The 17,140-nt window shown below is 43.0% G+C and overlaps 1 protein-coding gene and 1 non-coding gene across 2 annotated transcripts in view; both read right to left on the bottom strand.

Annotated features, from left to right (window-relative positions):
- The window catches only part of TEX14 (testis expressed 14, intercellular bridge forming factor), a 99,452-nt gene that overhangs the window by 55,469 nt on the left and 26,843 nt on the right, over positions 1-17,140 (bottom strand). Inside the window, exons 3-4 of the mRNA XM_035026733.1 lie at positions 5,019-5,133; positions 1,270-1,435 (exon numbers count right to left, since the gene is read on the bottom strand). Of these exons, the coding sequence (XP_034882624.1) occupies positions 1,270-1,435; positions 5,019-5,133 (281 nt within the window). The remainder of the gene's footprint in view (positions 1-1,269; positions 1,436-5,018; positions 5,134-17,140) is intronic.
- Positions 5,656-5,867, bottom strand: LOC118025352. The gene has a single exon (XR_004683290.1). It is a non-coding gene; the product is annotated as a small nucleolar RNA U3 (small nucleolar RNA).

The raw sequence follows: 17,140 nt of genomic DNA, 5'->3' as shown, positions 1-17,140 counted from the left end.
TCATGATCCCAGGGTCCTGGAATCGAGCCCCACACATCGGGCTCCCTGCTCAGCGGAAAGCCTGCTTCTCCCTCTCCCACTCCCCCTGCCTGTGTTCCCTCTCTCGCTGTGTCTCTCTCTGTCAAATAAATAAATAAAATCTTTAAAAACAAAACATGTGAATGGATAAAGATGTGGTATGTATATATGATGGAATACTACTCAGCCATCAAAAAAATGAAATCTTGCCATTTGCAACAACATGGATGGAACTAGAGGGTATTATGCTAAGCGAAATAAGTCAATCAGAGAAAGACAATTATCATATGATCTCACTCATATGTGGAATTTAAGAAACAAAACAGAGGAGCGGAGGGGAGGGAAAAATAAAACAAGATGAAATCAGAACGGTAGATAAACCATAAGAAACTCTTAATCATAGGAAACAAACTGAGGGTTGCTGAAGGGGAGGGGGTGGAGGGATGGGGTAACTGGGTGATGGGACATTAAGGATAGCACGTGATGTAATGGACACTGGGTATTATGTAAGTGAGGAATCACTGAACTATACTTCTGAAACCAATAACACATTGTAGAATCCAATCTACAATCTATATGTTAATTAACTGAATTTAAATAAATTATTTTAAAAAGGAAAGAAAATTTCGTCCAACTCCCTCCTTCAACAGATGAGGAAACTGAGGAAGAAGGAGCAAAATTACTTGTCCAAGGCCAACAGCTAAGGAGTTGGAGAACCAGAGGGAGGGAATGGAGGACTCTGCCCACCTCCCTTTTCCCTCCATGTGCCCAGTATTGTACCTGCACTTTATGCTTTACATTTGTTATGTTATTTAGAGCTCATTAGAACACATCACACCTGCCAGTGTGTGGCCTCAGCAAGTTACAAAATGTCAATGGGCCTCAGATTCCCCATATGTAAAATGGGGACAATAACAGTATCTCCATGACAAAGTTGTGAAGATTAAATGACTTAATATTTAATTAATTTAATTCAGAACATTTGATGTGTAGTAAGTGCTAGTTAAGGGTCAAAATTACAATTATTCTCCCTCCTCACTGAATGGATGACCAAAAAGGTTCACTAGATTTGCCTGAGGTTTTATAGCTGTTTAACTTGCTTCAGCCCAGGCCTGTGTATCCAGTGCCAATGGCAAGGCCACTGCCAGCCCTGTGCTGTCCCCACGATCAGCCCCTCCCTGCCCCCTGGGCTCCTGACTCCCAGCTCAGTGCTCTGCCTCAGCTGTGGCTACAGAGCAGGCCCATCCTTACCGCGGTGCTGCGCTCCTTCCCTGCCGTCAGGGCCCAGGTCTGCGGGTTTCGACCCTTCTCGTCATGGAGTCGAAGATCACCCCCTGCATCCAGCAGTTTGCTGAGGATCCACTGATTGCCTGAAAATGCTGCTGCGTGAACAGGAGTGCTTCCATCGAAGCAGCGGCTGGAGGGGGAGGTGTTAGTATCAGTGTCCATAACACTCCTGCCTTCCGCAGAGTGGGGTGGGGGGCAGTCAATGGGTGACACAAGGCTCCCTTTCTACAAAGGCAACCTTTGGGAGGAGGATTATAATACCATTTGTGAGGCTGTGCCAACAGGAGCTTTATACACATCCCTTTTCCATCCTTACCTCTACCCTTCAGAGTGGTATCATGTTCCAGTTAATAGATGAGGAAACAAAAGGGCAAAGCTGAGATTCATACTCAGGTCTGGGTCTGGTTCTAAATCTGGTGTTCCTTTTCCCATTGCCCCTTGATACTGGCTGCTCTGAAACAATTTCTTCATGACTATAGTGTCCTGGGGTCGGGGTGGTGAAGCACAGCCCAACCAGAGACCATCCCTCTCTATCTCCCAAGTCCTACAGTGGAGGCCCGCAAAGCCCTAGCACCAGCAATCTGATTAAGAATCCACAACTCTGGGGCGCCTGGGTGGCTCAGTCGGTTAAGCGTCTGCCTTTGGCTCAGGTCATGATCCCAGGGTCCTGGGATCGAGCCCCACATCGGGCTCCCTGCTCTGCGGGAAGCCTGCTTCTCCCTCTCCCTCTCCCCCTACTTGTGTTCCCTCCCTCGCTGTGTCTCTCTCTGTCAAATGAAAAAATAAAATCTTAAATAAACAAAATCTTTAAATAAATAAATACATAAAATCTTTTTAAGATTTTATGTATTTATTTATTTGAGAGAGAGAGAGAGAAACAGCACGAGAGGGGATAGGGTCAGAGGGAGAAGCAGGCTCCCCGCCGAGCCGGGAGCCCGATGCGGGACTCGATCCCAGGACTCCAGGACCATGACCCGAGCGGAAGGCAGTCGCTTAACCAACTGAGCCACCCAGGCACCCCATAAAATCTCTTTAAAAAGTCTCCCAGTTCCAGACCCCTAATCCTCTTGCTCAAAGGCAACTACTGTTACATGTTTTTGTATGCTTTCAGAAATGTTCTCTGCATATACAGGGAGGAATAAGAATATGCTATGTAAACTGTTCTGCATTTAAGTTTTTTCACTTAACTGTGTCTTGGAGAAATTTCCATATGACAACATGCAAGCCACCTCCATTGTTTTTAACAGCTGCATAGTATTCTAATGTATGTACCATAATTTAGTTAATGAGCCACTGGAATATTTGTCAAAAATACAGAGTGTCAGAGTATACACCAGACTAAATCAGAATCTGCAAGCATGAGGCCCAGGAATGTGCACTTTTTACAAGTTCCCCAGGTGATGCCAATAAGGCTGGCCTGCACCCACTTGATATCATTGTGAGCTCTCTCCTACTGGTAGTTCAGTCTCCTATTGCACACTGCACTGTAAGAACCATAATATCCTCCTAGAGGTTGAAACTAGAGGCCTGCAAGAGTGATTTGGCAACTCAGAGGCATGTTTTATTAGGCTGACATAGTGTTTTAAAAAGGAATCTAAAATAATGGACAAGGGATACATGGGTGGCTCAGTAGGTTAAGCATCCAACTCTTGATCTCAAGGTTGTGAGTTCAAGCCCTGTGCTGGGCTCCATGCTGGGTGTAGCGCCTACTTAAAATTTTTTAATTAATTAATAAAATAAAATAATGGACAATATTTAACATTTGGAAAATTTCACATTAAAAATTGGGATTTTCAGGGGCAGCTGGGTAGCTCAGTCAGTTAAGCCTCTGCCTTCGGCTCAGGTCATGATCTCAGGGTCCTGGGATAAAGCCCCACATTGGGCTCCCTGCTCAATGGGCAGCCTGCTTCTCCCTCTGCCCCCCACCCCAGCTCATGCTCCCTCTCTCTCTCTCAAATAAACATATAAAATCTTGGGGCACCTGGGTGGCTCAGTCATTAAGCATCTGCCTTCGGGTTAGGTCATGATCCCAGGGTCCTGGGGTCGAGCTCCACATCGGGCTCCCCGCTTGGCAGGAAGCCTGCTTCTCCCTCTCCCATTCCCCCTGCTTGTGTTCCCTCTCTCGCTGTGTCTCTCTCTGTCAAATAAATAAATAAAATCTTTAAAAAAAAAAAGTAAATATATATATAAAATCTTTAAAAAAATAATATTGGGATTTTCAGCCTCTTGGGAATTTAGAAGATCTGGCTTTCCTGGCTCCCTTTCCTACCCAGGACCAACAAATGCCTAACCCTTCTTAGAGAGAGCCTGTGCCCATTAACTCCACTTGGTCCCACAGGCATCTGACTTTTTGAGTTCAATAGGGCTGTGCCATCACAGCATTTCCTTTGAGCACTTAGTAATCCAACCTCCCCCCAGAAATTTCCCTTCACTTTGATCAAAAGATATTTAAGTCACATGAAAATGGTCCTATCACAAAATACAAAGCCAAGGGGTTTGCCTTCCCCCCTTTGACAATGTGCTTTCCTACCTCCCCCTGGCATTATGGGGACTTCTAAAAAAGGAAAGTCAAACTGAGTTCTTAATGCCTGGGCTCCCGGTCTCAGCTCTAATCATTAACACACCATTATAGGCCAGTCACTTAAATTTTCTGGGCCTTAGCTCTCCTAACCTGGAATATTAAATGTTTGAATGATTTGATCTTTAAAGAATCCAGCTCTAAGCCTCCACAAAACAGACATAATTACAGATGACTGGAAAATGCTGCATTTTTGCTAAGAACTCCAGGGATTCCCAGTGTGGCCTCCTACCACACTGTTACCTGCAAACAGATGAGCCAGCCCTTTCTTTCTGAGCTTTGAAATTAAACATTAACACAGGACAGGAGAGTATATGTGAGTCTAGAAGGAAACAGCAAAATGTCCACTGTATTAATTTATATCTGGGTTACAGAATTCTAATGTCAATTGGTGTTTTTTCTTTGGAAGCTTGCAAGTTTTCTCCCACTAAGCAAGCAACCCTATAAAAAACAAAAAACAACCCCCCCCCAAATCTTCTGATATCAATACTTTTTCTTTTTAAAGTACATTAAACAGGGCCTCCTCGTGTAAGATGGGAATGTTACTTTATGATGTTTATGATTATATTCTGGAATTCCTGTGGAAATCAGCTAGAATCATGTAAGTGTTCAAAACCTGTTTCTGGTTCTGTCCAATAGGAACTGTAAAAGTACCTGCTGTCCCCTCCCTCTCGAGGAGGTGGTTGTGAAGATCAAGTGAGCTGGTGCCTGGGAAAGCCCTCGTAAGAGCAAAAGTGCTACACTGTTCCACATTAAAAGTTGGGCGAACTGTTAAACTCATAGTCTTTTGGACCACAATTACAAGAGCAAGGCAAGTGATCCTGAGAAAATGATGCCAAGTATATTATTGGTTGGTGGGTATGTTAAACTGCTTAAGTGAATCATACAAATTATAACCTGGGGTGGAAAAATGCAAATGATACTATTTAATAAATAACAATTAAGTTCCCCTTATTTTACTGGACTTAGTAAAACTGCTCAGAAAACTTCATTAGCAGTTAAAACTATGTTTCAACATAGCTATGCAACTGTATTTCAGTGATATAAATTAGTAATTTTAATATCTTCTCAAATTGTTTTCCAAACGCCCCAACTCATTTTAAAAGCATACTACTAACCATATCATTATACTTACTGATTTGGATCTGATCCATATTCCAGCAGAACATCAACTAATTTTGTAAGGCCTAATAATGCTGCAACGAAAAGTGCAGTCTGGCCCAAGGAGTTAACTGCATCAACATAAATTCCTGCAAAGTAAATGAAAACTTAATATATCAGGAAACTTCCTAAAATAAAACTACAGAAGTTCATGTTAGAACACAAAGTAAAATTCCTTTACACAGTACTTTCTTATATTAGTAATATAAACTTCTTCCCAAAAAGAAACACACCCACACTTACTCATCAAAAATACTATTGACAAAAACTCTAAGAAAAACCTAAATAGAACCTATAGAGTTTAGTTTAACCAATTAAAAGCAGTTTTCCACTCAGAATTCTCAACCCAGTCCCGCCTCAGATCGCCGGTTGGTTCGACTTCTGCCTTTCTACTCTCCCAGAAACTAGTACATTAATAAAAAACACCCAAATCTCTTAACACCACAAAAAAAACCATTACCCCTCTCACCGAAACAAAGCCGTAAAAAACACCAACTGCCAACCCCCCCAAACACAGAACAAAAAAATTCCATACGTAATTCACCCCTGATAGCACCCACCACGATACTTCAATAAACGACACGCTGTTTTGTACAGACATAAACAACGAAACCACTCAGACTGCATTCTCTCCCTCTAACTCCCCAAAAAGAGGAGAAGAACGATCATCAATGGCAATTAGCAGTTGTAAACAACGCCAAACGCCGTTTTCACGCTCAGAAGAGAACACTACACCTCCTCCTCGTGGTTTCGGGTACTCTACACATTCAGAGAAACTTCTCTAGTAACGAACTATAGAAATGATCCCTGAAAGTATAGTCTTGACGGCATCGTTCCTAACTTTCCGAAGTGGAAGAAACCCACGTACATTTTACCCATGGTGACTTTATTTAACGTCACCATTCTTTCCAAATGTATATTAGCATGCATTTCCCAAAGAACTGTTCCATTACCAAAGTTCGACAAAGCGTTTTTGAACATAATGCGTTTCAGAAGACAGTTCAAGTTATCACTCTAATTAACATACGGCTGATAAACAGCCAATCGCACGGCATTTTTCCCACTTACCCCTCCCACCTATTGCCCGGCAATTCCGCCTCGTCAGTTTTACGTAGACCGCTGACGACTACACAGCGCGCCGGAACTCCAGGACGTGTTTCAGTTTAGACCGACAGCAGAAGCGAGGAATCCTTTCTCCGCCCCGCCCCCTCGAGAAAAACGGAAGTGGATGATGAAACCGATGACCTAAGCCAAAGAGTTTTTGCAAAGCACTCCCGGTTATTTAAACTTAATCCCGTGATCTAAATACCAGCCATATAAATGTTGTGTGTGTGTTTTTTTAACAAATCAAGGAATTTTTATTTACATAAAAGGTGTTTAAAGAAAACAAAATACGTAACTCTGCTTAAAGTTTCAGGAGCTCTCCGCTCTTGGGCTAAAGACAAAACTCAACATAGCTTATCAGGCCGTCCATGGTCTGGCCCACACACCAACTCTCCAGCCTTACTTTGCACCAAGTTCCCTCTCACTTCAGCCCTACTGAACTTCAGCTCTTTTGCTCACCATATTCCCTTCTGCCACAGAGCCTTTGCAAAAGCTGTTCCCTCAGACAGAAATTCTCTCCCAATCCCTTTCCCAACTTAACTGCTGTTCATCATTACGACACATCTGTCCAAGTGTCATTGTCTCAGGGAACTCTTCCCTGACCTCCTTAACCAGAGCCAACATCTTCTCTTGAGTGATTATTTGATTAATGCCGCTCTTTGCATGAGACTGTCTGGGAAGGGCAGAGACTATGAAATGACCTTGTATACCCACAATATCCCAAACACCTGGTACTAAAAGAATAAATCCAAGCAAAGGTGTCCAATGCAGAGAACTGGGTAAAATAGGAGTCCTTAACATTGTCATTTTAAAGCCATGGGGGTTAGTGAGTCACAAAACATTCTACCTAAATAGACAGTTGAGGATGGAGCCCTGAGGCCCACTAACATTTTAAGGGGCAAGCTGAAAGGACAAAGCCAAAAAGTAGGAAGAGAAGGAAACCAAAAGAGGTAAGAGAAAAACCTGGAACAAATGGGTCACAGTGACAAGGGATAAGAGTTTCAAGAAGGAGGATCAGTCAACAGCATCAGACTGGAGAAATCTAGTAAGAAGGATCAGTGTTCTTGATGAGAGCAGTGCTAGTGGGGTTCACATTTCTTTTTTTTTTTCAAAGATTTTATTTATTTATTTGAGAGAGAGAGAATGAGCGACAGAGAGCATGAGAAGGAGGAAGGTCAGAGGGAGAACCAGACTCCCTGCTGAGCAGGGAGCCCGATGCGGTCCTCGATCCCGGGACTCCAGGATCATGACCTGAGCCGAAGGCAGTCGCTTAACCAACTGAGCCACTCAGGCACCCGGGGTTCACATTTCTTATTGCTCAGGTCTCCCTATGTTACAAGTATTTGTGGCATGTCTTCTTCCCTACCAGACTATCTCCCCTAACCTTCAGGGCAGAAACTGCCAATTTCTCTCTCTTCAGTGCCAGGTAAACTTACTTGACCTAAGCAAGCCTAAGCATAGAGAAGAGCAGCAAGAACAATGTGGGAAAACAATTCTCCATGGATAGCTCCTGTGTCTCCCAAGTCAGGAAAGTAAGGCACTAATGGCCCTGGGTTCTAGACTATCTTTTTGAAGATGTGTGTATACTAAACTTTGGAAGATAAAGTATCTTCCTTTAGAGCAAAGGGCAGGCATGCTCACTGTCCAGTATAATAAAGATAACAGCTTCTTCTGGAGCAAAGGTTATACTGTCCATTATAGAAGATAAGCTCAGGGTGCTTCTGCTGTAAAGCAACCCACCACATGTGCAATGTTATATAGCTCTTTGCATGGCTCTGTGGGAATTAGGGCTTGAGGAACCAGCACCAAAAAAGCTAAAAGTCTAACTACTGCTGTTGCTATGAGTAATAAACTATCACTCAATTCTGTGACCCAGGAATCTCCTGTCTTCTGCCTGCTTCCATACACCTGAAGCAGCCTAATTTATAAAATCGCAGATTATTCATAATTCTGGTTAGGAAGGAACTACAGTTTAGGGTAGCAGACTGGTTAATCCCTGGAGTTCATGAACTAAAAAATTAAATCAACCAGGGCCTCCAAAGGAAGCACTTAGGGAGGCACTGACCAACAATTCTTGAGAAGATACAGATGGCTGCAGAGAAAAATAGTTTGAAAACCACTGTCCCCACAATTTACATAACAGCCTTTTAGTGATTTCCTAGTAGAAAACATTTATTCATTAATTCACTCATTCAACAAGTATTTATTTTAGGCCAGCCCACTGTAGCCATGTTGTGACTGATAAAAAGATGACCAAAATAAGTCCCCCGAGAAGTGACAAAAGGCAGCTTTGACATGGTACAAAGATTGAGTAAAAAGGTCAAAAGACCTGGGTTCAAGTGTTGGAGTCCCAAAGACAACCCTTTTTAGCCTGGAGCCTCCAGATGGGTAAGTCATCTAATCTCTGGGCCTCCTAGGAAGCAAGACCGGATATTAATAACGACGTGTGCCAGGCACCATTCTAACGCAATCCTCAAAACAGTACTGTACAACAGGAGGAAGGTACTAATATCACTGTTTTGTGGACGGAAAAACCGAGGTTTAGAGGGGGTGAGTAATTTTCCAGAGATCACACGACAATCTGGCTCCGAAGTCCCTGCACTACAACATATTGTCTCCCTCTCATCCTAATTCCTCAGGCTTGCTGCTCAGAATCGCCGAAAGCTTTAGTCACTAAACAATGCTGTCCACAGCATTAAACACAAAGTGGAGATAAAGTACTAATTTATTTTATTTTATTATTATTTTTTTTTTTTAAAGAAAGGCAGACTGCCACGTGCAGCGCCTCACTTGGATGTGTCTGGAGTCTTGGAAGCTTTACTACCCTATGTTCTCCTACAAATGGACCTTGAGAGCTTGTTTGGAGGTTCTAGCAGGGGAGCGCAGTTACTCGTATACCCTTCACCGAAGAACGGTCCTCCTCCCATCAGGGAAGGTCGTCCTCTTCGACGGAGCACGCAGCTTCGGGAGGGACGCACATGGAGCACTGAGGGAGGAAGGCGACACCCGCCTAGCCAGCCAGATGAGCCGAATCAACCCTAGCGATCAGTGGGGTGACAGATGTCGCAGCCAGATCGCCCTCACATTCTAAAGTATTAATTTCTGAGAGCAGGAAACCTAGATAGCTTTGGGAGAAAGTGGAATGATGGGGTGTAAAGGGAATGACAGGATAAATAATATGTGTATCGGAAGGATGGATATTTCACCCTACTCTGCAATATTCAATAAACCAACATAAAATGGTGCCTGAGTTGAAATAATGGGGGAAAAAAGATAAACTTGAAGCTTGAAAAAAAAAAAAAGAGAAAACATTCAGAACTGGAGAAGAGGTGGGAAAACAGACACCTTCCTAAGTGCAGTTAGGAATGTGAAGTGTTACAGTGCTTTTGGAAAGCAATGTGGCAGTATCTATGAAAAGCTGGACCCAGAAATCCCACTTTGAATATTAAAAATCCATTATGTAGGGGTGCCTGGGTGGCTCAGTCGGTTAAGCGTCTGCCTTCGGCTCAGGTCATGATCCCAGGGTCCTGGGATCGAGTCCTGCATCAGGCTCCTTGCTCAGTAGGGAGCCTGCTTCTCCCTCTGCCTGCCTCTACCCCTGTTTATGCATGCATGCTCTCTCTCGCTCTCCTCTCACAAATAAATAGAAACTTAAAAAAAAATAAAGATTTTATTTTTAAGTAATCTCTGCATCCAACGTGGGTTTTAAACTCACAACCCCGAGATCAGGAGTCTCATGCTTTATTGACTCAGCCAGCCAGCCAGCCACCCCTGTTGGGAGTTTTTTGGATTAGTGATTCAATTTCTTTGCTGGTTATCAGTCAGTTCAAATTTTCTGTTTCTTCCTGTTTCAGTTTGGTAGTTTATATGTTTCTAGGAATTTATCCTTTCTTCGAGGTTGTCAAATTTGTTGGCATATAGTTTTTCATAATAATGTTCTCTTATAATTGTATTTCTGTGGTGGTGTTATTTCTTCTCTCTCATTTATGGTGTTATTTGTTTGAGTCCTTTCTCTTTTTTCTTGTAAAGTCTGGCAAGAGGTGTATCCATTTTATTGATTTTTTTCTTTTTTTCTCAAAAGACCAGCTCCTGGGGCACCTGGGTGGCTCAGTTGTTATGGTCCCAGGGTCCTGGGATTGAGCCCCGCATCGGGCTCCCTGCTCCACGGGAAGCCTGCTTCTCCCGCTCCCACTCCCCCTGTTTGTGTTCCCTCTCCCGCTGTCACTCTCAAATAAATAAATGAAATCTTAAAAAAAAAAAAAAAAAAACAGCTCCTGGGGATGCCTGGGTGGCTCAGTCGGTTGGGCATCTGCCTTCGGTTCAGGTCATGATCCCTGGGTCCTGGGATCAAGCCCCACATCAGGCTCTCTGCTCAGCTGGGAGCCTGCTTCTTCCTCTGCCTGCTGCTTCCCCTGCTTGTGTTCTCTCGCTCTCTCTGACAAATAAAAAAAATCTTTAAAAAAAAAAAAAATCTTAAAAAAAAAATTAAATTAAAATAAATAAGTAATCAGAAATTATTTCAAAAAAAAAAAAAAGGGTGCCTGGGTGGCTCAGTTGGTTAAGCGACTGCCTTCGGCTCAGGTCATGATCCTGGAGTTCCAGGATCGAGTCCCGCATCGGGCTCCCTGCTCAGCAGGGAGTCTGCTTCTCCCGCTCCCACTCCCTGTTTGTGTTCCCTCTCTCGCTGTGTCTTTCTCTGTCAAATAAATAAATAAAATCTTAAAAAAAATAAAAAATAAAAATAAATAAAATAATCAGAAATTATTTCAAAAAAAGCTCCTGGTTTCATTGATCTATTGTTTTTTTGATTTCTTTTTTTTTTTTAAGATTTTATTTATTTATGTGACAGAGAGAGACACAGCGAGAGAGGGAACACAAGCAGTGGGAGTGGGAGAGGGAGAAGCAAGCTTCCCGCAGAGCAGGGAGCCCGATGCGGGGCTCGATCCCAGGACCCTGGGATCATGACCTGAGCCGAAGGCAGACACTTAACGACTGAGCCACCCAGGCACCCCTGTTTTTTTTTATTTCTATATTATTTATCTCTACTCTAATCTTTATTATTTCCTCCCATCTGCTGGTTCTAGATTTTGTTTCTTCTTTTTCTAGCTCCTTTAGGTGTCAGGTTAGGTTGTTTATTTGAGATTTTTCTTGCTTCTTGAGATAGGCCCGTATTGCTATCAGCTTCACTCTTACAACCACTTTTTCTGCATCCTAAAGATTTTGGACTTCTGTGGTTTCATTTTCATTTGTTTCCATGTACTTTTTTATTTCTTCTTTTATTTCCTGGTTGACGCACTGATTGTTTACTAGCTAATCAAAACAGTATGGTACTGGCACAAAAAGAGTCACATAGATCAATAGAACAGAATTGAAAACCCAGAAATAAACCCACAACTATATAGTACAGTAATCTTAACAAAGCAGGAAAGGATATCCAAAGGGAAAAGGACAATCTCTTCAACAAATGGTATTGGGGAAACTGGACAGCAACATGCAAAAGAAAAAAACTGGACCCCCCCCTTTTTTTTTTTTTTTCTAAGAGAGAGAGTACACAAGCTAGAGCAGTGAGGGGGTGGGGGACAGAGAAAGAGGGAGAGAGAATCTTAAGTAGGCTCCATACCCAACACAGAGCCCAATACAGGGCTCGATCTCATGACCCTGAGATCATGACCTGAGCCAAAATCAAGAGTCAGATGCTTAACTGACTGAGCCACCCAGGCACCCATGGATTACTTTCTTAAACCATAACAAAAATAAATTCAAATTGGGCGCCTGGGTGGCTCAGTTGGTTAAGCAACTGCCTTCGGCTCAGGTCATGATCCCAGGGTCCTGGGATTGAGTCCCACATCAGGGAGCCTGCTTCTTCCTCTCCCACTCCCCCTGCTTGTGTTCCCTCTCTCGCGGTGTCTTTCTCTGTCAAATAAATAAATAAAATCTTTAAAAAAAAAAATTCAAATGGATTACAGATCTAAATGTGAGACCTGAAACCCTAAAAATCCTAGAAGAGAGCACAGGCAGCTCTTTGACATCAGCTGTCGCAGCTTTTTTCTAGATATGTCTCCTGAGGCAAGGGAAACAAAAGCAAAAATAAACTATTGGGATTTCATTCAAATAATAGAACTTCTGCATATTGAAGGACACAATCAACAAAACTAAAAGGCAACCTATAGAATGGGGAGAAGATATTTGCAAATGACATATCTGATAAAGGGTTAGTATCCAAAATATATCAAGAACGTATACAACTCAACACCCAAACAACAAATAATCCAATTAAAAAATGGGCAGAAGACACGAACAGACATTTCTCCAAAGAAGACATCCAGATGGCCAACAGACACATGAAAAAAATGTTCATCATCATCACTTACCATCACGGAAATGCAAATCAAAACTACAATGAGATATCACCTCATACCTGTCAGAATGCCAAAATCAACAACAGAAGAAACAACAGGTGTTCGTGAGGATGTGAAGAAAAAGGAACCCTCCTGCACTGTTGGTGTTAATGCAAACTGGTATAGTCACTCTGGAAAACAATACGGAGGTTCTTCAAAAAGTTAAAAATGGAACTACCCTACGATCCAGCTATCACACTACTGGTTATCTACCCAAAGAATACAAAAACACTGATTTAAAGGGATACATGCACGGGGCGCCTGGGTGGCTCAGTTGGTTAAGCGACTGCCTTTGGCTCAGGTCATGATCCTGGAGTCCCGGGATCGAGTCCCGCATCGGGCTCCCTGCTCAGCAGGGAGTCTGCTTCTCCCTCTGACCTTCCTCCTTCTCATGCTCTCTGTCTCTCATTCTCTCTCTCTCAAATAAATAAATAAAATCTTTTAAAAAAAAATAAAAAAATAAAGGGATACATGCACCCTGATGTCTTTTAGCAGCATTATCTACATTAGCCAAGACATGGAAGCAGTCCAAGTACCCACTGATTGATGAATGGATAAAGAATATGTAGTATACATATACAAAAGAATATTATTCACCTATAAAAAAGAATGAAATCTTGCCATTTGCAACAACATAGATGGTGCTGGGAGAATAATGTTAAGCTAAATAAGTCAGAAAAAGACGAATACCATATGATTTCACTCACATGTACAATTTAAGAAACAAAACAAGCAAAGGGAAAAAAGAGAGATACAAACAAAAAAAAACCTCTTTTTTTAAAAAAAAATTTTATTGGGTGCCTGGGTGGCTCAGTTGGTTAGGCGACTGCCTTCGGCTCAGGTCATGATCCTGGAGTCCCGGGATCGAGTCCCGCATCGGGCTCCCTGCTCGGCAGGGAGCCTGCTTCTCCCTCTGACCCTCCCCCCTCTCATGTGCTCTCTCTCTCTCATTCTCTCTGTCTCAAATAAATAAATAAATAAAATCTTTAAAATATATATATTTTATTTATTTATTTGACAGAGAGAGACACAGCGAGAGAGGGAACACAAGCAGGGGGAGTGGGGGAAGGGAAGCAGGCTTCCCACGGAGCAGGGAGCCCAATATGGGGCTCTATCCCAGGACCCTGGGACCATGACCTGAGCCAAAGGCAGACACTTAAAGACTGAGCCACCCAGGTGCCCCCCAAAAACATACTCTTAACTATAGAGAACACACTGGTGATTAACAGAGGGGAGGTGGGGGGGATGGGTGAAACAGGTGATGGGGATTAAGGAGTGCACCTGTTGTGATGAGCACAGGGAGATGTACGGAGTTGCTGAATCACTATATTGTACACCTGAAGCTAATATAACACTGTATGTTAACTATACTGGAATTATAATAACTTTAAAAAAGATATTCTAATACAGCGCTTAGAGTGAAGAAGCTTACAACACAAGAAACAATTTTTTTTCACATGAAACAGAGTGGCACAAAGCAATAAGCAATAAAATGATTAAACTGTAGAATCTACTGCCTAAAGTTTTGGCAATAAAAAAAGAAAGAATTTTATGAAATTTTAAGGACTTAAAAACATGAGTATCCAGGTTCAAAGACCCCACTAAGTACACATCACAATGGAGGTACACAGGTCTATGCTGAAGCATTATCATGACATATAAGAAGACCAGGGATAAAGAGAACATTAAATTCTCCAGAGTAAGTAAAGGACCACTTCACATAAAAAAATCAGGAATCTGAATGGCATCAGGGTTCTCAATAATAAGACTGAAAGCTAAGAGACAAAAGAATAGCTTCAAATCCTGGGGGAAATTTATTTCAACCTAGAATTTTGTTCCTTCCAAACTATCAATCAAGTATGAGGACAGGGTGAAAAACTTCAGATTTTCGTTTTTTTTTTTTTTCAGATTTCAAAGTAATTACCTCCAATGCACCCTTTTTCTTTGTTTCAGTAAAATGTAAGAATGGACTAAGATAGAGGAATGGAATCCAGAAAAGATGAGCTGTAACCCAGGCTAAGGGAATTCCCAAAATGTGGCTGAGAGAAAACCATGGGTTCAAGTTGTTCTAGAGAGATGGTGGTCCAGCTTGGACCAGAAGAGTAGAGAAATGTCTTCAAGAAAATATCTCAACCAAGAGATTATAAATTTGACATTGGAAAAAAATGTACTGAAAGTGTTCTGAAGTTATTAAAATGGGTGGCAAGAGTTCATTGATTTACATAGAACTGAGCAATAAAAAGGAGTCCATTTTAACTCCACGTAGTCTGAAATTAGATTTACCAACTTTGCAGCTCCTGTTAGATGTCTGCTTTTTATTTTTTTAAAGGATTTATTTATTTGAGAGAGAGTGTGTGAGAGAGAGAGCACGAGCCAGGGGGATAGTCAGAGGGAGAAGCAAGCTCCCTGCAGAGCAGGGAGCCCGATGCGGGACTCGATCCCAGGACCCTGGGATCATGACCTGAGCCGAAGGCAGACGCTTAATGACTGAGCCACTCAGGTGCCCTTGACATAATTTTTTTTAAAAAGATTTATTTGAGAGAGAGAGCAAGCGTGTGCAAGAGCACGTGAGCAGGGGGTAGGGGCAGATTCAGAGGGAGAAGCAGGCTTCCCGCTAAGCAGGGAGCCCTATGCAGGGCTCCATCCCAGGATCCTGGGATCATGACCTGAGCTGAAGGTAGATGCCTAACTGACTGAGCCACCCTGGTGCTCCAGATGTCTGCTCTTTGGAAGGAGAGTTTTCAGACTTTGAACCCGCCAGAGGCTTTGAGCTCCCAGGGCTGTGGCTGCCTTTTCCATCCCTCTAGGCAGCAGGAACTGCTGGGTCTTCTTTCACAGCTGTTAACAATGGAGGTGCTGTGCCAAAGCCTCCAGCTCCCCCACAGGCTCCGTCAGCACGAGAACCCTGGAGCTGTGGACAAAGTCTAGTACAATGGCGCTGAGTCTGGATGTGAATGGTTTTACCTGGAAATGACCAAGTTACTCATATGTGATATACCAATCACATATGGGTATATGATTATACTGAGATTCATCTGGGCATCTGGTGGAGAGTGTAAAAAGAAAGATGGAAAAGGAATGGGAATACTGTCAGTAGGAGTACATCTTTAATTCTCATCCCTCCCTTTCTTCTTTCATTCATTCAACAATAAAAAACAATAACTCGGGGGTGCCTGGGGCTCAATTAAGCAAACAACTCTTTTTTTTAAAAAGACTTTATTTATTTGACAGAGAGAGTACAACAGGGGGATCCTATAGTCCCAGGATCAAGTCCAGCATCCAGCTCCCTGCTCAGCAGGGAGTCTGCTTCTCCCTCTGCCCCTCTCCCCTACTTGGGCACTCACCCATGCATGCGCTCTCTCTCTCAAATAAATAAATAAATAAATAAATAAATAAATAAATAAATAAATAAATAAATAAAATTTCTTTTAGGTTTAAGTAATCTCTACATCCAATGTGGGGCTCAAACTCACAACCCCAAGATCAAGAGTTGCATGCTTTTCCTACTGAGCCAGGCAGGCGCCCCTTTTAAATTCTATTTTTAAGTAATCTCTATACCCAACGTAGGGCTCTAACTCACAACCCCCCCCCGCCCCCCCACCAAGATCAAGAGTCACATGCCACACCAACTGAGCCAGCCATGCGCCCCTCAGGAGATACCTTTTCCACACCTGCACCCTGGGATGATTATTTCGTTCCCTCTTTTTTTTTAAAAAAAAAAGATTTTATTTATTTATTTTACAGAGAGAGACACAGCGAGAGAGGGAACATAAGCAGGGGGAGTGGGAGAGGGAGAAGCAGGCTTCCTGCTGAGCAGCGAGCCTGATGTAGGGCTCAGTCCCAGGACCCTGGGATCAGGACCCTGGGATCATGACCTGAGCTGAAGGCAGATGCTTAAACAACTGAGCCACCCAGACGCCCCTTTTAGATTTTATTCTTAAGTAATCTCTACACCCAAAGTGGGCTCGAACTCACAGCCCTGAGATCAAGGGTTGCATGCTCTACTGACTCAGCCAGCCAGTCTCCCTCAGCAATGTTTTTGCCTCACACCTGGCACAGAACTAGAAGCTATCATTTGAAAAACCCTCACTATGGTCTCATTACATGGACGAACTGCCTAAATCTGCACTCCCCATCAACTCTGGCCAACTCAAAGGCCTGCCCCTGGGAGCTGCTCTCTCCTAAATCTGTTTCTCCTGCTGTACCCAGTCCTTCCATCTGCACTCAGACTTGTTCTCCCATCTTTAATTCTCCCATCTCCCTGGGTGCCTGGGTGGCTCAGTCGTTAAGCATCTGCCTTCAGATCAGGTCATGATCCCTGCTCTGCAGGAAGCCTGCTTCTCCCTCTCCCACTTCCCCTGCTTGTGTTCCCTCTCTCGCTGTGTCTCTCTCTGTCAAATAAATAAATAAAATCTTAAAAAAAAAAAAATTCTCCCATCTCCCTGTCTACATCCCACATCCCCCACCCGCCCCCAATGCATATCTACCTCTATACTCTCCATCACAGCTTGATCTTCTGGGAGCCCATTCATCAGGCTTCATTGATCAGCCCATCCCAAACCAGCTTCTATCTCTGCCGCAAGACCAATAAAGT

Source organism: Mirounga leonina, unplaced genomic scaffold (genome assembly GCF_011800145.1).
Source record: "Mirounga leonina isolate KUSES-001 unplaced genomic scaffold, KU_Mleo_1.0 Mir_200, whole genome shotgun sequence".
Taxonomy (NCBI): Eukaryota; Metazoa; Chordata; class Mammalia; order Carnivora; family Phocidae; genus Mirounga; species Mirounga leonina.
This window is presented reverse-complemented; position numbering and strand designations above follow the sequence as displayed.